Genomic DNA, 27202 nt, shown 5'->3' with positions numbered 1-27202 from the left:
TTATTATGTTAATCCATTACTATCATTACTTATTTTGTTACTCAAATTGGGATGAATGTCTTCTGCATTCTTTTCATATGCTCCATTTACTTTTTAAGAAACTGGGGTAAAAATAAATAAATAAATAAACTGTGGTTAAAAAAACACATAACATAAAATTCGTCATCTGAACTCTTTTTAAGTGTACAGTTGAGTAAGGTTTAGTATAGTCACTCTGTTGTGCACTGAATCCACAGATTTTTCTCATGTCGCACAACTGAAACCCTGTTCCCATTAAACAACAAATTCAATTTTTCCCTCCTCTCAGGCCCTGACAACCACTTTTCTATTTTCTGTTTCTATGAATTTGAATAGTTTAGATAACTCAAATACAGGGAAACATACAGTACTTGTGTTTTGCGATTGGCTTATTTCACTTAGCATAATGTCCTCAAGGTTCATCCATGTTGTTTCATGTGTAAAAACTTCCTTCCTTTTTCAGACTGAATAATATCCAAAAGTAAGTTTACACCACATATTGATTATCCATTCATCTGTTGGTGAACACGTGGATTGATTCCACCTCTTGGCTCTGGTGAATACTGCTGCCAAGAACATGAGTGTGCAACACTGATCGTTAAGACCCCATTTTCAATCCTTTTGGACACAAACCCAGAAGTAGGACTGCTAGATCATACAGCCTGATCATATTTCTTGAACACTTCCTTACTTTCTGGCATCAGAAAATATTCTACACTCCTCATCTTGTACTTTCTCTGCCCAGCTCTGGAATCAGCTATTTCTCAAAAGAACTCCAGTTCTTTCTACTGGAGAATAGCTTTTAGAAACCAGACTTTGGGCATGAGATGTGCTCATTGTTACTGGGGTAACATTCTTGATCCTCATAGTAGCAGAGTAGGAAACAGGTGTATGTACACACACACACACATTCTTGATTCTCATAGTGGCAGAGTAGGAAACAGGTGTATGTACACACACACACACACACACACACACATCTATATCGACTTACCTTGACAAAGAGACATACCAGGAATCATAGCATAAATTATACTGATTCGTCCTCTAACCCAACCCTCAGAATTCACTCCTTCCTGTCCCTTTTCTTTATTATAACTTCTTTCTCCCAGTGAGAAACTGGACTCTTAGTCTCCACTATAAATTTACTAATTAATGTTTGCTCAATTCTAGAGAACACATAAAATAGCGTCAGACTTGCCAACTCTTACCTTGTGAAAGACTACTTTACTAACCATAATACAGTATTTATGCATAGTTCTTTTTGTCTTTAGTCTTAACAGTATTAGTGAAAATACTGATTTGAAAGTCATTTAGGTTCCTTCTTCTCCACCCCCACTGGTGTGGTTCTGTTCTCTGTTTGTAGTACAGTTTGGTTTGTTTCTTAGTATCAGTAGTCCATTGTGGTTCTCCCCACATTTAGGATGATCAGGTGAAAGATTAACAGGATTCCCTAAGTCAGAGCTATACAAAAACATCTAGTCAGGAAGGTGTCACCGCCCCCCACCATTCTCTCTACTCTACCCGTCCTCTCCATTCTTTCAACCTCCTCCAACTCATCCAATTCGACCAACTCATGAGTTCCCCTTCCTTCTTTCCCTCTTTTGTGAAAAACAGGTCATTGCTCTTCGCTTTGCACTTGTGCTTTTCACCTTGTTTCACTTAACATAGTTTGGAAATCACTCCATACTTGTTTAGAGATTTTTCCTTCTTCATTTTTACAGCTACTGTAGTACTCCATTCTGTGGATGTGCCATAATTCATTTACCCCTTTTCTATATGTGGACATTTAGGGTTTTTCCAATGCTTTGCAATTACAAACAATGCTGCAGTGAGTGACCCTACGCATGTGTATTTTCATGTTGATACAGGTCTGCCTTCAGGGTAGATTCCAAGTAGGACTGCCAGATCAAAAGGCAAGTCGGTGGATAATTTTATCAGATATTGCCAAAAGCCCTGCCAAAAGGGTAGCATCTGTTTACATTACCAAAGGAATACATGAGAGCACACTTCTCCACAGCCTCGCCAAACAGAATGTTGTCGTACTTCTCAATTCCAGCCACTGTGATGAGAAATTGTATCTTAGTGTTATTTTAATTTTCAGTTCTTTCATTATGAGTTTAAACCTGTTTTTGCAGGAGTGCGTGGGTGGCTCAGTCAGTTTAAGCACCTGCCTTCAGCTCAGGTCATGATCGAAGGTCCTTGGATCGAGTCCCAAGTTAGGCTCCCTTTCCTGCTCAGCGGGGAGCCTGCTTCTCCCTCTCCCTCTGCCGCACCCCTCCATGCTCTCCCTTTCAAAGGAATACATAAAATCTTTAAAAAAAAAAACAAAACTCTTTTTTGTAGGTTTAATAATCCATTTTACATCATCTACCTTTAATCACTATTTTCATATTTAAATGAATTGTCATTTTTCTCATTTTTCTATCAGAGTTTTTGGTCCCTTTTTCTTCCTTTTTTAAGAATTCTTTATATCCCAAGACTGTTACCCTTTTGTCTTTGACATGTGTTGCAGATATTTCTTAGTTGCCTTTGACTTTTACATTGTCTTTTTGGCCATGGAAGAGTTTCTACGTTTATATAATCACATTTATTGATGGTTTACTATATTGCCTCTGAATTCTGAGTCATGGTTAGAAAGCCTCTTTCCCTTCACTGAGATGAAAGAAGAATCACCAGGTTTTTTTCTCAGATGGTTTCATTTTTTACATTTAGATCCCTGACCCATTTGGAGTCTATTCTTGTGTATGATATAAGAAATAAATCCAAATCCTCTTTTTCCAAAGGGCTACCTAGTTGTTCCAGCACCATTTCTTAAAACCTCCCTCTTTACCCTGGTGGTCTGAGATGTTACCTTTATCATATACTAAATTTCCATAAGTCCTTGAGTCTATTTATGGGCTTTGCCCCCTACATCACTCATATATTGTTTATTCATGCATTACATTTTAATTATAGAGGCTTTATAGTGCATTTTAATGCCCAGGAAAGCTAGTCCCTGGCCAATGAAAATTTCCTTTTTTAGTGTTCTCTGGACTATTCTTGCATATTTATTTCTTCAAATGTATTTTGTTATTTTTACCTGACCTCCTAAAAAAGTCTGTTGGCATCTTTATTGGGATTATATTACATTTATAAATTAATTTAAGGAAACCTGTCACCTTTACGGTGTTAAATCATCCAACTCAAGAATAGGGGATGTTGTTCCCTTTGTTCAAATGTGTCCTCCAGGAGTGTTTTAAAGTTTTCCTCCTGTAGGTTTTATACATTTCTCTTTAGGTTCATTTCTAAGTATTCAATCTTACTTGTTGCAATTGCAAATGAGTTTTCCTCTGTATCATTATGGTCTCTAATTTGCTACTTTTTGGGTATATAAAGCTATTAATTTCAGCATGTTAATTTTATATCCTGTTACCTTATCTTTTATTGTTTGAGTTTTATCACTAATTCTCTTCAATTTCCAGGATTATTATTATATCTGCAAAAATAAATAGTTTTATTTCATTACTAAGCCTTGTGCCTCTAAATGACTTCTCTAGTCTAATTATGCTGCCTAATACCTCTGACACAAAGTAGATAGAGAGTGGGCATCCTGCCCTTGTTTCTAGACTTAGAGAAACCCTGACAGTGTTTCCCAATTTAGAAAGTTACTGGTTTTAAGACTAAGGTATATATATTTTATCATGTTAAGTATATCCATCGTCTTATTTTCTTGAATGTTTTATGAGGAATGGATGTTGAATTTCAATAAAATGTCTGTCAGCCTTTATTGAGATAATCCTATGATTACTTTTCTTAATACCTATTAATATGGCATATGATACTAGTGGATTTCTTAATAATGAAACAACCTTGCATTCTTGGAATGAAACTCACCTGATGGTAGTGAATTATATGTTTAAAGTGGTGTTGTAGGGGCGCCTGGGTGGCTCAGTGGGTTAAGCCTCTGCCTTTGGCTCAGGTCAGAGGTCAGGTCAGATCCCAGGCTCCTGGGAATCGAGCCCCGCAGTGGGCTCTCTGTTCAGTGGGGATCCTGCTTCCCCCTCTCTCTCTGCCTACCTTTCTGCCTACTTGTGATCTCTCTGTCAAATAAAAAAAAAAATCTTTAAGTTAAAAAAAAATTGGTGTTGGATTCTATTTATTGATGTTATGTGAATACTCTATGTATGGTACCTCTTTACGGGTACTCATAAATATTAGTCTATGGTTCCCCTTTTTGCACTCTATCATGTTTAGGCATCAATATTGTATTTGCTTTTTTAAAAAAAAAGATTTTATTTATCATAGAGAGAGCGAGCGAGAGAGGGCATGAGCTGGAGAGGGGGAGCAGGCACCCCCCTGAGCAAGGAGCCCGAAATGGGGCTCAATCGCAGGATGCTGGGATCATGACCTGAGTCGAAGGCAGATGCTTAGTGACTGAGCCACCCAGCCACCCTATATTTGCTTTTTAAAAAGAAGTAGGAAGTTTCTCTTCCTTTTCAATGCTCTGAAATAATACACAGAGCACTGGAACTATCTAGTAATATGCAGCAGCTTGGTAGAAATCCTCTGTGAAATATTGGGGAACTAGAATTTTTTGAGATAGCTTCTTAATAGGATTCTCTTTCTTCCACAGAAATTGATCTGTTTAAATTTTCCATCTCTTTCAGCATTTCCCTAGGAAATTATCCATTTCAAGTTTTAAAAAGTATTTGCACAGACCTATAAAGACTCTTACAATTTTTTGTTTCAATGTTTACTTCTCCATTGTCACTTCTTATTTTGTATATTTGTGCTTTCTCCCTTTTTCCTCGGCATTGTGTTAGCCAGCAATTTGTCTGTTTTGATAATTTTTTCAAGACGTCTTAGAAACAAAATAGTTTCAAGAGTTGTTGCTTTCCAGCCAAAGTTCCTCTAAAATCATGCTACCTAGAACGAAACACAATACTCTGAGGATAAAATTAAACTCTCAGTTTCTTCATTAAAAATTGTTCACATTCTTTCCTCCTCCCTCTCCCTCTTTCTCTCTTTCCTTCACCTTTTCTTTTTCTTTCTTTTTTTCTTACCACCTTACCTTGTTGACTCACACAGTACTGTCAACCAAAACGCCTACATAATTTTTAACACATTCTGCGGTTAAACCAATCTCTTCCATCTTCATTCTTGTAAAACTGGTCTTCTTGTTCCATATTTACCTATAACAAATTTCTCTTGTTAAATCCCATCTCACAGGATCCTTCTAGATCGTATCATTTATGCACTCATTTATTCAGATCAACCAACATTGCTAGGAATTGTGCCAATCCCTGTGCTGGGAGGTATATAATTAACTATGATACAAAGTAATTATGATGCTATCCGTGCACAGAAGGAGCAACAGGATGGAAGGATGTGCGGGTCAGGGAAGAGTCTAGAGGAAAGGAGACATTCCTCTGGTTCCCTAAGGATGTCTGCTAGTTAGAGAAGGGGAGAAGGACATCCTAGGGGAAGGTGGTAAAAAAGAAAAGGAAAGAAAGAAAGAAAGAAAGAAAGAAAGAAAGAAAGAAAGAGCGAGCAGTAAAGGCGTATGGTATCCAGGAGGAACAGCAGCGACAAATTCGCGCGTGGGCAGAGCCTTCAGTGGCCGGTGATGATGGTGGAGAAATAGGTCAGCACAAGACCTATCCGCACTTAGACTTAAAGCTCAAAGACCTTCAATGGCAATGTGTGGCGTTTTGAAACAGGAGGGTACAACAGTGAGACCTGCATCCTAGAAAGGTCACTCTGGACACACAGTAGAACACGGGATAGAACGAGGAGCATTCAGATTCAGAGAACCAATGAGGAGACCAGGCAATAATTCAGGTGAGAGATTATAAGGACCTGAACTGAAGCGGTATAATTAGAGAAGGACAAATTCCAGAAACAAGGCAGGTGGCTGATGGGATGAAAGCAGTGACAAAAAGAGAAGGAACAAAAAGCTGTATCTGAGGGAAAGACTTGCTTTCACTGAGATGGAGAATATGTGAAGAGCACACAGTTCAGTTTTGAACAAGAGTCTGAGCTACCAGACTCTTTACACCAGAGTGAAGATGTTCTACAGCCATTTGGCAAAATACAGGGGCTAGAGCACAAGAGATGGGGGCTGGGTGGGAGAGGCCAGTTTGAGGGTATCTGTGGGTGACAGGCGTAGGCAGGGTGCAAAAAAGACAGTAACTACCATCTACTGAGTGCTTACTACCTGCCAGGACAGTGCTAAGCACTTCACCATATCCTTTCATAGGTATATAAAAAAATATAATGCATATTTTAATTTATATATATGCAATATATTTTTAATATTATTTAAACCCCCCTAATGTGTGTGCGCGCACGCACACACACACACACACACACACACACACTGATCTTGTGAGGATCTACTATTCCCATTTTATAGACGTGAAAACTAAGTTTTAAGAGCAAAAATATGCCCAGGGTTACAGGGCTGGTAAGAGGTAGGAAAGGGATTTGAATTCAGTGTTGAGCCCCAAATCCTGGGATCTTACAACACCCCAAAAAGTAAGGTGAACTAAAAAAGTAATTTGGCAGAAAAGGAAGTTGGGAGAGAGGTCACTGAAGGAAAAGAAGAAAATGAAAATGTCCTGCCAATTCTTTTTTAAAGATTGTATTTACTTATTTGAAGAGAAATCACAAGTAGGCAGAGAGGCAAGCAGAGAGAGAGAGTGGGGGAAGCAGCCTCCCCACTGAGCAGAGATCCAGATGCGGGCTCCATCCCAGGACCCTGAGATCATGACCTGAGCTGAAGGGAGAGGCTTTAACCCACTGAGCCACCCAGGAGCCCCTTGACTGCCAATTCTTGTCAGCTATTGAATGAGGCGGTTTTTATGCATTATCTCCTTTAATTCTCATACCCAATCATTAAATCTGTATTATTAGCCACATTTCTTATGGAAAAACTTGCTGAAGACAACAGTATTGATAAATAGTAAAAAAAAAAAAGGGGGGGGGGGATTTGAAACCACTCCATCTTAGTCTAAATATAATGAGATCAGCAAAAACTAAAATTATTGGGGCACCTGGCCAGCTCTTGATCTTAGGGATGTGAGCTTAAGCCCCACATTGGGCACAGAGATTCCTTAAAAAGTAAATAAATAAATAATTTAAAAATAATTAGAATAGGCGATCGGATGGATAGAAAAAGAATAAGGAGAAAGTTTGGGAATCCGAGGATGACAGAATTTTAAGACGAGTGGTCGGTAAAGTCAAACACTGTCAAAAAGTCAGGCTAAGCACTAGGAAGCCCATTTCATTTAATAATTAACATGTTTTGATGACCTTTTTGAGAACAGATACTGTAGAGTGATGGGTTAAAAGTCAGAGGGCAGCTAACCCAGAAGACACCAGGAAGCAGGTAAACAGAGGCAGTGAGAGGAGAATGGATATTAGCTGGAGGGGAGGTGAAACAGGGAGCCAGGGTTTTCTAGGAAGAGAGGACATCTGGAGGCCAAGATGAGGGGTAGGTGAGAGAAACAGACACAAGGGGAGGGTGTGAATGATGTGGCAAGTTTCAGAGGAGAAAACAAGGGCCACTTCCTCCTCTGCTCATGAGGAGGCAGAAGGCACTTTTTTTTTTTTTTTTTAAAGATTTGATTTATTTATTTGACGGAGAGATGGCGAGAGAGGGAGCACAAGCAGGCAAAGCGGGAGAGGGAAAAGCAGGCTTCCTGCTGAGCAGGGAGCCCAACCAGGCGCCACTGAAGGTCCTTTTGTGGAGAAGTTTGGAGGTGGGGAAAAGGTGCAAGTTGAACTAAGGTCAGCTGCTCCTCGGTGAGTCACATACAGAAACTACACCAGGTGGAACTGTCATACAAAGAAAACTTTATTTGTAGCAGACAAGGAGATCCCAGAGAGCAATTTCCAAAGCTGCAACTCCGTGAGCAAGGGAGGATGTGTTCTTTTTACTTAGGGTTAGGATGAGTATTCAGAAAGAGGAGCCCGGGGCGCCTGGGTGGCTCAGTCGTTAAGGGTCTGCCTTGCACTCAGGTCATGATCCCGGGTCCTCAGGTGGAGCCCTGCATCAGGCTCCCTGCGCAATGGGAAACCTACTTCTCCCTCTCCCACTCCCCCTGCTTGTGTTCCCTCTCTCCCTGTCAAATAAATAAAAATCTTAAAAAAAAAAAAAAAAAAAGAAAAGAAAAGAAAGAAAGAGGAGCCCTGCTATGGTATGTGGGGGTGGGGCTTAAGTTCGTGTGTGGGGGGTGGGGCATAAGTTCACACATGCACCTTAAGGTGATGTGCCTAGACGTGTGTTGTGCTCTTCCCTGGGCAGAGATTTTAGCGCTATAATGAGGTGAAGGTGACTGTCAGTGGTTCCATGGGTCACTCCATGGTCCATCTGTGCAGGCAGGAGTCAGGGGTTAAACTCAAACTGGTCTGGGCAGTCTGGGCAGTTATTGCTCCAGGGGTAGAGTTTCGGTTTATACCCACCGGGTCTTGTCTGAGTTAAGAGATACACTGGAAAGAAGAGCTCGGGGGGGGGGGGGGGGGGGGGCTGATCACAAGCTTTGTGATCACAGATCACAAAGATCAGTGAGTATAAGCAAAACAGTAAAGGTCAGGTCCTGGGATCTAGTTGCTAACCAGGGCAGTGGCAAGGAGCCCACTCCAATCGCCCCTCTTCACTACTGAAGTCGTCCGGCTTGCCCGTTGACAACGAGAGGGACAGACAGAATGATGGAGGGCTTTGGGAAAGGACACTGCGGGAAGCGGGAAGCACAGGTAATGCTAATAAATAGGCCCTGGCGACACCAAGGACTCAGCCAGGGCTGTAAACCATATTTTTTCACTGAATCCACGAGCGAGGTTGCAGGTCTCCTCTGGAACTGCGGGGCAGGGAAGCAGGGAAGGGCTCATGCAGGACCGGCAGCGGTCAGAGGGGGCCAGGGATCCCAGGGCGCAGGAGGCGGGGAAGGCGGTGAGAGTGTATTTGAAGTGACTGACGGTGGAATCTGCACCCGCACAAGAAGTCAAAGGAGCGCTGATAAACTGAGAGCACAGAGAAGACACAGGAGGGGAGAGCCTGAAGAGGCTGGAAGTAAGTTTGATGGAATGGAGGAGTGAGGACATGGGGGTTTTGAGCAGAGAGCAGAGTCTGAGTTCAGGATGTCAAGGGCTGGATGACTCTGTGGCATAAGTTCCAGAATGTGGCCTTGCTGTAGTGGCACAGGGGGGACAGTCACCACAGAGAGGATGGGAGGCTAGACCACCTTCTTTACGGATCCTGCAGTCAGTCTGGGAGAGCTGTAAGTTTTCAAATGGTGAGGACAGGGGTGCCTGGATGGCTCAGTCATTAAATGTCTGCCTTTGGCTCAGGTCATGATCTCAAGGTCCTGGGACTGAGCCACGCATCAGGCTCCCTGCTCAGCAGGAGCCCTGCACTCCCCCTGCTTGTGTTCCCACTCTCATTATGTCTCTCTGTCAAATAAATAAAATCTTTAAAATAAAGTAAAATAAAACAAAACAAAAAATAAAATGCTGAGGACAGTTCCTATTCTTCCCAGATTCATGTCATTTAAAAAACCGATAAACAGGAGTGCCTGGGTGGCTCAGTGGGTTAAAGCCTCTGCCTTTGGCTCAGGTCATGATCTCAGGGTTCTGGGATCAAACTCTCTGCTCAGCAGGGAGCCTGCTTCCCCCCGCATCTCTCTGCCTGCCTCTCTGCCTACCTGTGATCTCTGTCTGTCAAATAAATAAATAAAATCTTAAAAAAAAAAAAACAAAAACGATAAACACACAATCGTTGATATCATGGATGAAATCACTGATAAAATATTTTTGATTGAAGAAGGGCCTTTGTCATGTTGCTGCTCTGTCTGCAGGAGACAGAGACTCCTGAATGGCATCTCACTAGGGACCAGAGACTCAGGACAGAGTGGGGCTACTCTCATTTGCAGGTTGGGGTGCCCTGGCTTTAGGACCCCACCCACCCAAGAAGTCTGATCTTGGGAGCCCAGCACTAAACCAGACCCCCTCTTTGACCTGAAGGCACCTGTACCTCACACCCAAGGGAATGGCCAGACCCTGTTGCTGCTGTAAATGTCTACTACTGGCTCAGAAGAAATGGATTTAAAGTACAAAGCAGACATTCACGGGGACCAGCCACACCACCACTTCCCCCACGAAGATGTTTATCTTTAAAGAGGCCTGTAGTGCAAGCCGAGGCCCTCAGTAGCTCTGCTGCTTGGTTTTAAAATTTACTAGAGCTACTTCAGCAGCAGATGAAAGACCATATGCTTTTGCAAGAGGCTGTTACTCTCTCGAGGTTGGACTAGTAGTTTTATTTTTCTCTCTCTTCCTCCTCCTCCTCCCTTACTCTCTGGGGGCTGTAGTAGTTTTCTTCTTCTTCTTCTTCTCCTCCTCCTCCTCCTTCTTTTTTTGGCCCCAGTGTCTTTCTCAAATTGTAACTCTTGTGAAAGGCAGATCTATAAATTGGAGACAAGCTTTCCTGGTCAGGGCCAGCGTGGGATTTAGAGCCTAGCTCACCCACCTTCTTTTTCCCTATCCCCAAACCCTGACCCCAGCGACATGAAATAACTTCTTAAGGGCTCCTTGCAGCAGGTGGGGAAAAAACCCCATCGAACTGTTTACTTCTAGCAGTCAATTATTCAGTGAAGACAAGAAGCAATAGGTTTGGCAAAATGAAAATGTCTGGATTAGGATATACTTCTTGAATACGCCCCTAGCGCTCTTGTTCCGTTTCCAACAACAGCTGGAGAATCACAGCAGGACAACAGGTTCAAGTCAGGGCCACGGGGTTAGGTACAGCTGAGAGTTCTTGGGGTAGCGTCTGCACACACAGTGTGGGCCCTAGCACTCGGCTGCTATGATATCATAGCATCAACCAGATCACTGGCCCGATGGAGTTAATTGTTCAAGTCCAGCCAGGCTCTGGAATTTTGGATCTGGCCTTCAGGAAGAGAATCCATCTGTTTCTTCCCACCCATCTTTGTTTGACAAAGTTTTAAGATATAAAACCTAGATGATGCCATAGGCCATGTTGCCCACCTGTGAGCCACACGGAGTGAGAGGGAATATAGCCACCCCAGAAAGTACCAGTGATGAGTGGCAAAGAGCAGAGGGAGGGAGGCTACAAGCGTGCAGCTCCTGATTCTCACGGAGACTCTGCTCCATTCTTGCCTTTCATATGGTTTAATTTTTCAGCCTTTCCTTGGATTCCACGAGTCAGTACATTCCACTTTCTACTTCTGCTTGCTCAGGCTGGGTTCCTGGCCCTGCACTTGCCACCGAACTAGCAAGACAATCAAACACACAGCATCAGTGACAGCACAGAACTGATCTTGATCCAGAATTAACATCTCTAACTTGTTCTGGGGAAGCTAGAGAGATCCCTGTGTCATCCAGCAGTCTAGAGAGACGGGGCTTTTGTGACCATCCTTTGAGTCAGGCATGGGAGGGGGGGAAGGGAAGAAAAGTGGATACGGCCACAGGGAAAGCTGGCTAAGCAGGGTTTTGGCTTGAAGAGAGCGCATGGCTGTAGAGCTGTGCAAATGGTGGTAACACCAAGGAGTAGCTGGGTGGGGAGCCCTCATCAACTCCGCAATCTCCATCAGCCTCTTCCAAGCCACTCCCAATAACCCCACAAAAGAAGTTAAAACTCTTCCAAGCATTGACAATTCCATCCACTGTCTTCACTGCAGCAGGAAGCTTGACCCTGAAACCTCTCTTGCGCCAAAGGTAACTTTCTTTCTGTTTCTCTTTGGAACCTGCCCTTCCTTCCAAACAAGTTTGCAAACCTGGCCTCTCCTCCCTATCTCCTCTAAGCCTCAAGGTCAAAGAGACTTCCTGCCAGGGACTTGCTCCCTTAGAGTCAGAGTCACAAAGGGCATTTACTGGGCTTCATCAGGCAAGTCTGTGATCTCCTGTTCCTAGGGCAGAAAGCATCCCAAACTGAGCCCTGCGGTTCCCTGCTGGCCGGCAGGAAAGACAAACAAGAAAAGCAGTGGGGCCTTGGGGGGTGTGCTGGAGTTCAGGAGGAGACCTGACTGGCTCTGGAAGGAAATCAGCTTCCCAGTGAAACCAAATTCCTGTGCGGGCCGAGACCCTCCAGCAGCAGAAGATGAGGGGGTGGGGAGACGCTGCTGAGAACCTGAGGGGAAAGCAGGAGGTTTGGAAAGCTTGTTATTACTGGCCTGAATTCTGCCAGTAAGAGAATGTAATATGGTCTAGCCTTTCTATTAACTCTTTCAGGCCTTTGCTGAGCCAGGAAAGGCGACTTATTCATTGAACCTGGTGGCTAATTAGGTAAAAATCCCCTCGTGGGGGGATGACAAAGGTAAAAACATTACATTTCTTATTCCTGTAGGAGCAGTGTTCTTCAAACTAGTGTTGAGCCCAGTGGTCAAAGGACGATATACCACAAAGTGAAAAGCTGAAGACTTTCTGAAAGATATCATCTTCTAGCCTTATTTTAAAATTACCACTAGAGGGGCGCCTGGATAGCTCAGTGGGTTAAGCATCTGCCTTCAGCTCAGGTCATGATCTCAGGGTCCTGGGATCGAGTCCTGCCTCAGGCTCCGGGAGCCTGTTTCCCTGCCCCCCTCTATGCCTGCCTCTCTGCCTACTTGTGATCTCTCTCTGTCAAATAAATAAATAAAATCGTTAAAAATAAATAAATTAATTAAATTCCTACTAGTTACACATTCCACAAACACTCTGTTCCTTCAGGAGTACCTTATTAGGTAAGTGCTCAATAAATGCATGAGAATGAACAACTGAGCCTTCACTACAGATGAGTGTCCCCTATGCTAGAACAGAGCATGGAGCCCACTTTTAAGGCCTTTGGGATTGGTTCCCTATCCCTTTACCATACCTGTGCATTGAAGGTCACGTTCATGACTACTTCAGTGGGATTTGGTTTGGGGATAAGACATAAGGAAATATATTTAGTCAAGTGTCGTTTGGAGACTTTGCTTCCTGCACCCTACACGAGGCCAGTCATGGCCAATGAAGCATTTCCAGTGCTTCCCAGTTTCTCTGAAGTGCCTGGGGGTGTGGCACCTGGCCAACAGTGCCCCATCACTGCTCCACATGCCTGGCCAGCCCATCACTCACCATGAGGAACATAAAGCTGCCTGAGAGCTTGCTGCCAGGGAGCATCTGTTTAGCTGGCATTGACTCCTGTGGGAACAAAGCCAATGGGCCTGGGTGAGGAGAGGAGGAATCAGTCAGGATAAAAAAAAAAAAAAAGGTTAGGGAGTATAGTGCTTTGTTACATTAAAGAATTAACAGGACTTTTAATTTCTACAGCAAAGCACAGAGGAATTCATTGTGGAAACGTCTGAAAGCCTCTGGTTGGCCCCATGTTGCAAATCCTACTTCACGGAAGGCACGGGGCCCTGAGGAGTGATGTCTGCTGCAGCTGCTCCAACCTGCCAATCCTCTTCGTCACTCATTCTACGTCCCACTCATGTCACCAGACAAAGGCTCTTCCTGTCTTTCTCAGGGACTGCCAGGCAGATGAATCTCCATGTGGGGTCTAACTTTCTACTGTTCTCCTTGGAGGGAAACGGTAGGGAAAGGCCTCCAGGTTAGATGTTTCAAAAAAATTAAGGCTCAGACAACTCCCTTCCTGTTGACCAACCTTTTAATAAATCATTCCCATAACTTTCAGTCCCTCGGGTCATTTATACCACAGCCAAGCTCTGGTTCACTCTGTCTGACAAACAAAATTTCTGTATCGTCACAATTTCCCCAAGTTCGATACTCTGAACACTTACTTTAAGTTTACTGACCTGTGAGCTTCACTAGGGAACAGACTCTATGTTATTTGACTTCTATTTCCAGAGCCTGGCCTGGTGTCTGGTAAACAGAGTAATTCAGTAAATGCCTGTAGAATGAGAGCTCCCATGCATGTTTACCACACTGGCAGGAAAAAGTCTGGCCTCAGTGAGCAGACAGGTTGGGAAATATTTGGTACTTTTCAGGATATCATTAAGCAGAAGATAGTCCTGTGATCTCCCATGAACACTACCTCTTTATGGTTTTCAAGTTTTTTTTTTTTTTTTTTTTCAGTATACCTACAAATCCCTCCCTATAAATTCCTTGGAAGCAGGAACCAGGCGTGTTTCAATTATTTTATCCATCCCCTCACTCAATAAATGAACTAAATAACTGAATGAATGAATGTTTATTGGCCAAACCATATTAGAGTCTTGTGGCTATCAAAACCTTTCAACACATTCACCAAAGTCTTTTTTAAAGAATGTCAGCCCCAGAAAAACACTTATAGAAATTTATGTTGGCACATCAACCAAAGACAACGTTCATAGGACAACATCAATATCAAGTAGCAGAGAAAACAAATAAATAGCTCTGAGGCGCAGGCAGAATGAGGAAAATGTGAACTGTAAATAGCCTGGCCAGGCTCAGAGCACAGGAGACAGGGGATGGCAGCCAGGGTAGGCTACAGAATGTGGTGGTAGCCAACATTTGTGGGTAACTCACAATGCAGATCAACCATGTCAATGAAAGGAACTGCATTGACAACACTGGTATACATCGATTCTGTGGGTGATTTGTCAGGTGTGCTCAAGTCAAGGCTTTAGCCAGGGAATGCGGTAGAAGAAAATCATCATGCATACTGGCAAATGGCCTGAGAACAGGGCCAACAATGGGTAGAGGGAAGCCTTGATTCAGAGGGTAGGGTTTTTCTCTGCTGCAGGGTTCCCTTATAATTAACCAATTAGAGCCATAGCTTCATTTCCTGAGGCAGTTTTCTCTGCCACACAGAATGAGGTCACAGCCCTAACCACACAGATCTATAAAGCATCTGGGAGATGAAGAATGGCTTCAGATATGCTTGGATCATTCCCCAGAGATGATTGGACACATGTGTGGTATTCTTAGCCTCAGAGCTTCTCAGAGGAATCAAAGTGTATTCTGACACCAGCTTTTAAGTCCCTATTTACATCCTTACCACATGACTCTAACAAAGAGATAGGATATTACTAGATCTATCAAGCAGCCCCAGAAGCTGGAATAAATCAATCAGGGCTCCATCAACTCTGAAATAACAAATCATAGCAGTATTCATAAGCACTAGATATGATACTCTAAGTGAAAAGAATTATTTAATATAATTTATTTTGTATGTGAAAGAATTATTTCAACTCCAGGGGCCATTGGGATTTAACATATTACTTTTAGTAGTAATGAGATGAAGTCGGTTTCTCAGAGAAATCAGAAGAACCTATTGGTTATGAGATTTCCAATCTACACATAGAAGGGATGGATTGTACATAAGCCTAGAAGGGGGTGGAGGGAAGCATACAGGATGGGCAGGAAAATCAAACATCAGAGAGGGACAAGGGGCATTACTGCATTATTCTAGATGAGTTCATTATAAAGTTGTATGCGTTGTTTTGATGAAGAGACTTTGTTACTGCTACAAACAGAAAATTCTCCCACTATCTTTTCCCCTTATGTCTTACCTAGAACGGGAGATCAGGGGATATTTATGGAAGCACTAAAGCATGAAAAAGATAGCCAAGCCTTTTGGCTCTTTGGTTGAAAGGTCTGGAAGTGCAAAAGGAGCAGAAGGCAAAGGCTAGGGTTGGCTGGGCTTGATTTCCTCCGCTTAATAAGACAGTGGGACCTGACACACAGGAGCTGAGTTAAAAAGCAGGGAGGCCACAGAAGGACCTAAGAAGCTTCTGCCACAATTGGCGGATAAGTCAGACGGTATGAAGCTTGAGACCAGGGGAGGCCACGAGTTGAGAGAAGAGGAAGCAGGAATACTGGTAGCACTCAAAGAGGTGGCTTTGCCTCCACGGTGTTTCATCTCTCATTTACAGCTCTTCTGCAACAATCCCCTTACATGTGTTCAGGGAGGGCTGACGCAAAATGACTAGCCCTGCAGTGCGGGCAGGATACAAGCCCCGCCCTTCAGTGAAGGTTGTGACACCCCTCAGCCAAAGGAAAATTCCGACTCTCGATTAAGTGGGAACTGCATTTCTGCAGTTTTCCTGTGTCAGGAACCAGGCTGGGCAGAGGGGCCAGGGCTGGGAAGGTCCTGAGACAGGTCGGCTGCTGAGCTTCTTAATTAGAAACAGGAATTGAGGAAAAAGCATACAATGCAGGGGGAAAGAAAATTTTACACACACATTCATGAGAAGGGTTACCTCTGGGACACAGGCCAGGTCTGGAGGGGTGGCCAAAGGCACGCAGTCTAGCTTGTAATAGTCATATTAAGAGAATGCATTTCTGCATTGTTTAACAAAAAACTGATCTTCAAAAAGTCTTATATTTAACAACGGAACAGAGGGAGAGGTGGAAAGAAAAAGAGAAAGGAAGAAAAGATGAAAGACACAACCAATAGCCTAGGTCTCCTTGTAAAGGTCTTCCTGGATGCTGGAATCAGGCCACCCAGAGGGGTGGGGCTTGGAAGCAATGGAAGGCACATGGAGCAAATCACAAGGTTGGGGGGTAGGGTCCTAAACCAGAATTTCCTGGATCACAGGGAGAAGGGAATGGAAGACACAACGGAATTCTGAGAGAAAACAGTGAAAAGAAAAAAGACCCCCAGGGAGTCCAAGCCCATACCGCCTGTCAGATTTAGGGTCCAGTTCCGCACTCTCACACAGAAAGGAGCAAATGCTGACTCCCAGGAAGGGCCGGGGAACTCAAGCAACCTCGCTCCTCTTAGGTCTTGTCTACCAACCATGCCCTTGGTTGTGAAGAAATCTACTGCCCGGAAAATGGCAGAAGAGAGCACTACATGTGGACCACCTACTCACCCTGCCCTGTCTCAAACTTTCCACCAATGCAGTTCCACCCCACCCCTAACTTGGCCCACCCAGTTGGCTCCTGAAATAGAATGGGCCTTCCCGCCAAACATGCAGGGGCTTCCCTGGGGATTTCCTCAGGGACAATCCCGGGGAAGGGTGGAGACCACCTCTTCTGGAAGGAGATGACCTCTGAGTCTGTGGTCCTATCTCCTGGGCTCAGGTAAGCCCCCAGGAAGGGCATCGCTCAGCTTAGCCGCAGGCGGGCGGCCCTTCAGCTTTCTCCCGGTTAGCCATCTCGTCTGCACGGTACCACCCTGGCCCCTTAGGGCTCTGTGGACGAAGTGATCTGGGGTCCCCCGAGGATGGGGGCGGAGAACCCCTTCCAGAGATTAGACGGGAGGCGCTGGGGGAGGGGAGCTGGGAGTGGGAGGAGCAGACAGTTACCTCATTGAAGCCCTCCTGCAGGACGTCCAGTAAGTTCCCCCGGGTCAGGCAGGCTAGCATTGTTCCTGCGGGGGGCTCCCCGGGCGGGGTCTCCAGGCCAGGCAGCGGCCACCGCCTCCTCCCTCCGCACACAAAGACTCTCCGCTCAGCTCATTGGGATCTCTCCGGAGTCCCGGAGGCCACTTACTGGAAACCTAGACCCGAGCCAAACTAGCGCCTTCCACTGGGCATGCTCGCACCCGGCCTCCGCCGGAGGGCCCCGGCGCTGTTGCGGTTCCTATAGAAACAGCTGGGCGCGCAAAGGGTGGAGGGGCGCTGGCTGGCAGCCCCCGGCCAGGCGTGCGTAAGGGGGAGCACGGCGGGCGTGCGCGGGCAGGCTGGTGTGTGCGCGCAGCACACACACACACACACACACTCGCACACACTCTCTCTTTCCCTCTCTCTCTCTCCGTGCAACACACATACACCAGGCGGGGGGTGGGCGTGTGTGCCTACACTGCAGACACATACACACCTGGACCCCGGCGGGCGTGCGGGTCTGTGCGCGCGCGCTGCGAACATCCACACACGTGAGCGCACACACATACACTCCTTGACACACCGGCGGGCGTGCCGGCGTGTGCCTGCGCTTGCAATCACACACGAGTTCACAAACCAGGCCTGCAGGCAGGCGTGCTGGTGTGAGCGCACACTACACACACACACACACACACACACACACACACGTTCTGCGGATTTAAGGCCAAACGCTCCACCACAAAATGGGTGGGAATGGGACTGAATCAGGATTTTTTTTTTTCCCCCAGAGTAGCTGAAAACAGAGGTCTGGACAGTGAAATTGAACTAAAGCGGGGGTGGGGAGGGGTGGAGGGAGGATAGAGGGAACTTTAGTTATTAATGGTATTAGAACACATTTAACAGAAATAATAGGAAGGAAATACCACGAGATCACAACATAAACATCAAGGGTAAACCAAGGATCACCAAGGCTTTACACAAAAAAATGTATTTCTCTTAAATATAACTGCGGGGACGCCTGGGTGGTTCAGTTGGTTAAGCAGCTGCCTTTCGGCTCAGGTCATGATCCCAGCGTCCTGGGATCGAGTCCCACATCGGGCTCCTTCCTCCACAGGGAGCCTACTTCTCCCTCTGACTCTGCCTTCCACTCTGTCTGCCTGTGCTCGCTCTCGCTCGCTCTCTCTCTGACAAATAAATAAATAAAATCTTTAAAAATATATATATATATAACTGCGAAGGGGTGCCTGGGTGGCTTAGTTGGTTGAGCTACTGACTCTTGATTTAAGCTCAGGTTAGGGTTAGGGTTAGGGTTAGGTCATGGTCCTGGGATAGAGCCCCCACAACTGGCTCTCTGCTCAGCGGGAAGCCTGCTTCTCCCTTCCCACTCCCCCAGCTTCTGTTCTCTCTCTGTCTGTGTTTCTCTTGGTCCAAAAACCAAAAAACCTTTAAAAAATATAAAAATAAAAGAAACAAATCTTTAAAATAATAGAATGAACAAAAAAATAACTGCTACAACGTAAAGCCCATATTTTTAGTCAGCTTTAAATGAATTAAATTGGTTTTAATTCAAATAAACACTACAGTTGGAGGGGATGGGCTAAATGGGTGGTGGGTATTAAGGAGGGCATTTGTTTTGATGAATGCTGGGTGTTATATGTAAGTAAAGAATCACTAAATTCTCCTGAAACCAATATTACACTATATGTTAACTAAAATTTAAATAAAAACTTGAAAAATAAAATAAATACTGTAAAAATATCCTGGAACTTTTGAAAGAGTTAGGAAAATCTTCCCCAGATGAAATAGAGAGCTATTCCCCTCTGTTTCTAGTTATTCAAGTCACAGCCTTGATTATTTATTTTTAGGAATACTAGTCATTTGTACTCTCGGTGCACATTCTTGTTTCTATAGGAAACTGGAAGCTGAAAGAACACCCGTATTATATTACACCTCATGATTCCTGATGGAGGGGAAGGCTTGACAGAATGGTAAGGCTCAAGGGAAGGTCAGGGCCTTGCCCAAGGACACAGCTGATCAGTGACAAAGGCAGTTTGATGATCTAGGACTCTACACGTAACGATTTTGCAGAAGGCCCAAATTCCTTCCACATATACTTCCTGGCAACTTGGCAGGAAAAGTCAGAAATGGTTCTTTTCAACCTCATGACCTCCTCAGCTCCTCAGCTCACTAGACAAAAAGAAAATCCCTAGGGAGCATCCAGAACTAGCAACATCTTGCCTGAAGTTCTAAAACTGCTAAACACAAGGATACTTCTGAGAAGGACACACTTCCCACCCTACCCCCGACCCCCTACCACAGCAAGCAGGAAGCAGAAGGCCCACAGAGGTGTTAAGTGGCTGCTGCTGATTGAATGCTGTGTATTCCATTCTGGCAAAGGCAGGGGAAAAGACATGGCACCAAATCAAACTGAACCTGATCAGCCCATGAGTCAGAAGAGAACAGTCCTGGGGTGCCTGGGTGGCTCAGTCATTGAGCTGTCTACCTTTGGCTCAGGTCATGATCCCAGGGTCCTGGAATTGAGCCCTGCATTGGGCTTCCTGTGCAGCCAGAAGCCTGCTTCTCTTCTGCCATTAAAAAAAAAAAAAGAAGAAGAAGAAGAAGAAGAGCACGGTCCTTCATAACTAACTGGGGAATTTAGCTGCCAAGAATTCCCCTTGCCATGACTGCAGCTCATGGTGTAATATGATCAGGTGAGTCACCAACCCATGTTCATGCAACAAGGCCCTTTTAAAACAGAAGCATGAAACGTCTAACAAAATAAAATTGCATGCAACATATCTACACGCATAGTGATGCAAAACCAAAACACCCAGTTGGTGGGTCCCTGGATAGAGGATTCTGGTTGGTTGCTGGCCCAACGTGCTTAGGACAGAGCAGAAAATACTGAAACATCAGAGGGAGGTCCTGCTGATAGTTACATGGCAAAAGGTCACTGTTTCTCAAAGAACAAATCCTTTATCAACATAAGACCTGTGAGCTCAATATTCCTAGGAAAAGAGTCATTAAATCACTGGATTTAAAGCTAAAAAAAAAAAAAAAAAAGATATTTGACACACATGGAGGAATGAAGACTATTTACAGTCACTCAGCAAATCAATATGAGAGCTAAGATCTGAACCAAGTCCCTGATGCTCAGCCCTATGCTGTTTGCCCTGCATCTCACAGCATGCTGGAGGAATTAGAGGGAACGGTGGCGAACAGATACAAAATTTGCTATAGGGCATATGGCCCACAATTGCGCTATCCCCCAGAAGTCTAATTATATCAACCACATATCCTACAGTAATGCTATGCCATAGGATTTTCTATGATGGAGAAAGTATTCTATCTGTGCCATCTAATCCACTGGCCACTAGCCACACGTGATTAGTAAGCACTTATAATGTGGCTGATGCAAAGGCAGGACTAAAATTTAAATAGCATTTAATTTTAATTCACTTAAATTGAGATAGTACCATTTTATAATATTCTGTGTCATTTTCCCCACACAACTATTGAAATGTTCCAAAAATTATAATATTTTCACATATAGTCTGCCTCTCCCACTTGGAACAAAATTCCTGTTGGAGCATATAATCTCTAGGGTTTTTTTTTTTTTTTGCTCAGAAGATGCACTCACCATATTTATCATGGCCTCCCTTACCAAGTAGCTCAGGTGAAGAACGAAGTGTTAGTTCTAAGCAGCATTAACATTTACTGTTCCCTCCATCTGCCCCATCTTGCTCTGCTGTCATATCAGCCTAAGAGCTGGGAGGGTAAGTAGGTTAGCTTAAAAGAATCAGGAATAACTAGGACAATGATCTGCACCCTGTAGGGCTAGGACATGAGGAAACTGCGAGCAAGTCCAGGTAGCTGGAACCACTCCCAACACTGCTGGCTTGTCATTCACTCAGCCTATGAGGAGAGGCAAAGGGTCCAAACTAGCCACTCTGTGTATCTCTGCCATGCTACCTGATTTCTTTTTTTTTTTTTTTAAAGATTTTATTTATTTGACAGAAATCACAAGTAGACGGAGAGGCAGGCAGAGAGACAGAGGGAAGCGGGCTCCCCGCTGAGCAGAGAGCCCGATGCGGGACTCGATCCCAGGACCCTGAGATCATGACCTGAGCCGAAGGCAGCAGCTTAACCCACTGAGCCACCCAGGCGCCCCTCTACCTGATTTCTGAAATCAGACCAGACCTCCTCCATCCTGTATTATTTTAACAATAATGGCATGGATACTTCCCTCACCAACTAAAAGCTACCAAATATCTATAGAGAACCATAATAATAGGAAAATTGAACTTCTACTATGTGCCAAGCCCTATACTAAGCACTTACATACATTAGCTCATTTGATAGTCACAATTACCATAAACAGAAGTGTTGGGTCCATGGTCAAAGGAGCGAAATGGATACAAAGCGCAGGTCAAGCAAAGCTTTATTTCGCGCCAAGCATCGAGAATCAAACTGACCGGCCAGGGCCATCTCTTGCAAAGAGGCGACCTCTTTCTGCCTTACAGACTAACTTTTAAGGTCAAAGGCCATGTGGTTGGGCCTGGCCACACACAGGTGGCCAATGAGATTGTAACACAGAGAAAGCTGCACAGTCCTGCTAGGTCACACATAAGTGACCAATTGAATTACAATTTACCCTATAGTAGATACTTGAACTAGCCTATCACCTTGGTCAGAATTGGTGCCCAAAAGGCACCCAAAGGGCAGGGCCCATATTCCTTAGTAGCTAGGGAGACAGTATGCGCCCCCACTGATTGAATACCTCCACCTGGCCTGACCCACCCTTGTATTTGGGCTTTGTTACCTGGGACTGGTTTCCAGGACTTGTTTTTAAGTAAGTTCCCTGAGGGGGGGCGGGCAGTGTCAGGATGGAGCTGCTCTGGCTAAATAGGCCCTTACATGTCGGGGGTTTTTATTATCCCCATTTTACAGATGAAGAAAGAGAGATCTGGCAGATAAGTAATTAGCTCCAGGTCCTATCGCTGCTAAGTGGTGAAGCTGAAGTCCAGGGGTTTTTTGTTTTGCTTTGTTTGTTTTTTAAGATTTTATTTATTTGACAGAGAGGAAATACAAGTAGGGGGAGTAGAAGAGAGAGAAGCAGGCTCCCTGCTGAGCAGGGAGCCCATGCAGGGCTTGATCCCACAAACAAGCCACCCAGGGCCCTAAAGTCCAAGTTCTTAATCATTACACAACACTTTTATATAATGCTTGAGACATAGAAGGTACTCAGTAAATGTTCTTTGTTGAACATTTGAATGATGAACGAGTGGAGGAAATTGGCAAACTCATTCATCACTCCTATTAATACAGATAATAATATGATGGCCTAAGTAAGACTACGAGCTTTAAACAGAACCGTCGTTCAGTGAAAATATTGACTGTGACTTCTCCCTGTATCGAAATGTGTGAAATACACACCTGTGTCAATTTAATACATCTATTGTGGGCAATCATTCATGACTACAAAGAAGCAGAAAGGCAGTCTGAATAAACAGATAATTAAAATTATCAATGGAAATATTTTAAATGACTGAAATAATTTCTTAATCTTTTTCTGTTTTCACACACTGGCGAGTTTCTTGGCAGTAACATAAGTTTACGATTTCTGCTGCATTTATCTTCAGAGACATCAGCATAAATGCCCACAAAAGGCTTGCATCTATCAGCAAAGCCCCCCACCCCACCCCGCCACATTGTCCTGGCTCGTTTTTTGACTTTTCTGCCAGCCTACACCCCTTAATCTTACTTAGACAATGCATTCATCTTCCTGCTCAAATGGTCAAGTGTTTTCAAACACTCCTTTTTCCTGTCAGATATAAATTCCTCGTGCCCCACTCTTAAGACCCTCCCCCAAATTGTCTATGCTCAGGTTAGCAGGCCCCTCTCTGTCTCACATGTTCCCAGGGCTCATTTTCACCCCCATGCCTTCACGACTGTCCTTCAGCCTAGAAGGTCCCACGCTTCTGCCACTCAGATCTTTACTACATCTAGTTCAAGTTCTGCTTCCTCCCAAAACTCCTCTGACCACTCTTGGTTTTCTGAAAATCAAGGCAGCTCAGATCTTAATCTGTTTCGAATACTCAAATCCTAGATAACCCATGGTTCATTCCTGTCCTTTTTTCAGGTTTCTGCTCAAATATCACTTTTACCTGTTCAGCCTTCCCTGACCACCCTATTTAAAATGACAATACCCAGGGAACCTGGGTGTTTCAGTCAGTTAAGCATCTGGCTTTTGATTTCAGGTCCTGAGTTCAAGCCCTGCACTGGGATTCACACTGGGTGTAGAGCCTACTTAAAAATCAATAAATAAATAAAAGTAAATACATAAAATGACAGCACCCCTTCACCTAGGGACTCCCAAACCTCTTTGCCTACTTTATTTTTATTTTTCTTCCCAGCATTCATCACTGTCTTATATTGTCTGTATTTACTTGTTTGTTTGCTTATAGTCAGTGTCTCCCTGCCCAGAATGTAAGGCCCATGAGAGCAGGGAATTTGTATGTTTTGTTACTGGTTTATCTCCAGAAAAAAAAAAAAAAGTTTCCTGGCACATAGTAGATGCTCAGTAAATCCTGGCTGAACGAATGAGTATTCCTCTTTTTATAATTCAAAGGTCACAACATGTTCTATAGTATATCACTTAGCATATAAATATAGTTAATTTAGAAGTATAAATCTTAGTCTCTTTCAGTGTATTTCCAAGACAAATATAAATAATTTCTAGTATCCTTCTATATTTTCATCCCATTCATCGATGTCTTTTATCATTAAATGTGTGCTAAATATCTTGAGTTCCTATTATATGTCATTATATGCCAGTTCCCATTCTTTTAGCAAAAAAACTTAAGGAACTCACAGTTATACATAAATATACAAATATACAAAGAGGCAAGAAACAAGACTGAAAGACAGAATAGTAAAAGAAAGACTAGTAAAACTGAGAATCCAATATTAGTATGTGGGGACAGAGTGTACAGGGTGAGTGTGACAGACTGAGTGGGAAGAAAAAGGGAAAAAGAGACAGAATGGGAAGAGCCTAGAGTGGGATGTTGCCAAAGTAATCACCAGATGCTAGTGCTTAATATAAACTGTACTTAAGCAGATATGCAAATACATTTTACATGAATTTTTGAAATTCACATCTTGAAATCACATCACAAAAGTTATCTGCTGGTTATCCTAAAGGTAAAAATTAGATTAAGACTAGCGACATCTGGTGGATATTTTGGAAGTGTCTCTTAAATTTCTTTACTATGTAAACACTACACAAGTCCTCACACCTCTGGATTGCCATTCATATGTTACGGCTCCTAACTAGCTGGTTACTAACCACACTATCATGAAATAATCCTTCTGCAGGACCTAAGGTCTCATTGCAAGAGGCAGCCTGATTTCTACCAAGAACCCTTCTATCTCTCAGCTGATGACCCTCTGCCTTCTGGAAGATGTATACGTAATTTGACACCAGGATTCTTCTTTTAAAAGGTAACTTATTACTTAAAATGCTCACGTCCTTTGACCTATGGATTCCACTTCTGGAAACCAACCCTAAGAAAAAAGTCTTAAATGAGGAAATCAATTTGTTACTCACAATGGGGGAGGGGAAACTAAAAGTCCAATAAACAGAAAAATTGTCAAGAAAAATGTGCTTACCAAACATTAGTAACCATAATAAAACATTTTTGAAAGATTTATTTATTATTTATTTGAGAGAGAGAGTGAGCATAAGGAGGGAGAGGGATAGAAGCAGACTCCCCCCACTGAGTGTGGAGCCTAACGTAGGGCTAGAGCTCATGACCCTGAGACCATGACCTGAACCAAAATCAAGAGTAGGATGTTTAACAGACTGAGCTACCCTGACACCCCTTGACTCTTGCTTTTTTTAAAACTAAGTTTTTTTTTTTAAAGATTTTTTTTTTTTTAAGATTTTATTTATTTATTTGTCAGAGAGAGAGCGAGCACAGGCAGGCAGAGTGGAAGGCAGAGTCAGAGGGAGAAGCAGGCTCCCTGCGGAGCAAGGAGCCCGATGTGGGACTCGATCCCAGGACGCTGGGATCATGACCTGAGCCGAAGGCAGCTGCTTAACCAACTGAGCCACCAAGGCGTCCCTTTTTTTTAAAGATTTTATTTATTTATTTGACAGGCAGAGATTACAAGCAGGCAGAGAGAGAGAGAGGAAGAAGAAGCAGGCTCCCTGCTGAGCAGAGAGCCGGATTCAGGGCTTGATCCCAGGACCCTGGGATCATGACCCAAGCCGAAGGCAGAGGCTTTAACCCACTGAGCCACCCAGGCGTCCCTAAAACTAAGTTTGTTAATATGAAATTGTTAAAATATTTGTTTTAGGGATGCCTGGGTGGCTCAGTCGGGTTAAGCATGGGGCTCCCTGCTTCGCCCTCTCCCTTGGCCCCTCCCTGCTGCTCAAGCTGTCTCCCTCTTTCTGTCTCTCTCTCTCAAATCAACAAAATCTTTAAAAATAAATAAATAAATAAAATCATGGTTTTTAATATTTCCCAAATGCTCTAAAATTAGCATGCATTATTTCTATAACAGACATTATTTAAATCTTTCAAACTGCATACATTCTGATTAATTGCCATAATTTTTTAACTTCTCCCTGATTTTATTTATAACGAATCAAGGGAGCTAGAATTTCTACAAGAAGGGGAAGCAAGAAAAGAAAGCAAATATATGACAATTTTGTTCCAGGATCTGAGTCTTGATGGAGAAATCCCCTAGTTGTGGAACTGTACCAAAATTCCATTAATGTCATCACACTCCTTTCAACAGTACACCAGAAACTTACAGAGGGCTCTGCTGGCATCAGGGAGTTACAGAGTCTCCTAACCACTTGAGTCCCCATCTTCGGAGTCCCTAGAAAAGCCGGATCAGGGCCACCTTAAAATAGGAAGAGGGACAATGTACAAAAATACTGGACAAGAAAAAAAATTCCAAAGCTAAACCAATCTACTAGTGTCAGGCCCCTGCCCCGAATCTATCAATTTATGTCATCTACAAGTTTCAGAAATGGGACCCTGGTCAGAAGGAAATCCAGCCAAAGATATTATAACCACAACAGGGCTATCCCAGGAGTATTTTAAAAACTAGCCACTTAGACTTAACAGTAATAAAGGAAAGACCAATGCTTCCCTATCAGTCAAGCAAGAATGCATTTTCCCTCCTCCCTAAGATAATCAGTCAATGACCACAGTAAGAATTCTGAAGACAAGACAGATAAATACTGGGAGTTCTTCTTACAGCATGCACTTCCATTCATCCTCAGGAATTCCTTTTAACCTAGAAGGACTGTATTAATATTTTAAAGCAGAAATTTTTACATAGCACTTTAAGTCTACAAAGTGTTATCACCTACATCATTGAATTTGACCATCATAGTAAACCACCGTTGGAAATAAAGTTCACGGTATTCCGTCCCAGCTAATAATAAACAGGCTAGGGAGTTACTTCGCCAATTAGTATTGGAAGAAGTTTTCTAGCCACTTCTTCCAAGTCGACTTGCACTAGGTCTGTGCCAGAGAACAGGCCGGGAAAATGATGATAATGATGATAACGACAGCTTACATTTGACTACACACTATGTACAGTTCCAAGTGTTTTAAATACTCACAAACGTTCTATGAAGTCGATACTATGATTACCAACTATTTTGTGCTGTGATTCCATTTTCACGAAGTACTATGTCTGTCTTAAGGAATCGCCCCTCTAAGGGATAAATCAAGGAGCATCGGTATTTGGGGAGGATGGCATACAGACTGAAAGGGCACGTCTCCAAGCTCTGAAAGTCTGAATCAGGAACTGCACCCTAAGAACCTGTAAGGCTCAGAACCTGAAACTTCCGCCGCCTCCTTTCCAGCGACGCCCCCACCCCCACCCCTCCGTGTGTCCCCCTTTCTGATCTGGACGCTCAGCCAGTGGTAAGT

The 27202-nt window shown here is 43.7% G+C and overlaps 1 protein-coding gene and 1 long non-coding RNA gene across 11 annotated transcripts in view; one reads left to right on the top strand and one right to left on the bottom strand.

The window, feature by feature from the left end:
- DIXDC1 (DIX domain containing 1) overlaps window positions 1–27202 on the bottom strand; it is a 69190-nt gene that overhangs the window by 41794 nt on the left and 194 nt on the right. For 4 of the 9 annotated variants that reach the window (XM_059180543.1, XM_059180468.1, XM_059180459.1 and 1 more), the window contains exons 2-3: window positions 26068–26159; window positions 13111–13176 (exon numbers count right to left, since the gene is read on the bottom strand). The exons of 1 other annotated variant lie outside the window; for it this stretch is intronic. In XM_059180543.1, the coding sequence (XP_059036526.1) occupies window positions 13111–13176; window positions 26068–26124 (123 nt within the window). In that variant the 5' untranslated portion in view covers window positions 26125–26159. Of the gene's footprint in view, window positions 1–5071; window positions 5193–13110; window positions 13177–17228; window positions 17725–26067; window positions 26160–27202 lie in introns of those variants that run through there. 4 more of the 9 variants (XM_059180519.1, XM_059180499.1, XM_059180488.1 and 1 more) reach the window with 4 other exon arrangements.
- Window positions 16893–27115, top strand: LOC131835954 (uncharacterized). Of its 2 annotated transcripts, XR_009355427.1 has the most exons (5): window positions 16893–17004; window positions 19158–19234; window positions 19761–19957; window positions 24624–24749; window positions 26974–27115. It is a non-coding gene; the product is annotated as an uncharacterized LOC131835954 (long non-coding RNA). The 2 variants fall into 2 exon arrangements; XR_009355426.1 differs by lacking the exon at window positions 19761–19957.

The sequence above is a fragment of the Mustela lutreola genome, chromosome 1 (genome assembly GCF_030435805.1).
Source record: "Mustela lutreola isolate mMusLut2 chromosome 1, mMusLut2.pri, whole genome shotgun sequence".
In the NCBI taxonomy this organism is placed as follows: Eukaryota; Metazoa; Chordata; class Mammalia; order Carnivora; family Mustelidae; genus Mustela; species Mustela lutreola.
Note: the sequence above shows the minus strand (reverse complement) of the source record. Positions and strands in the feature narration are given on the sequence as shown.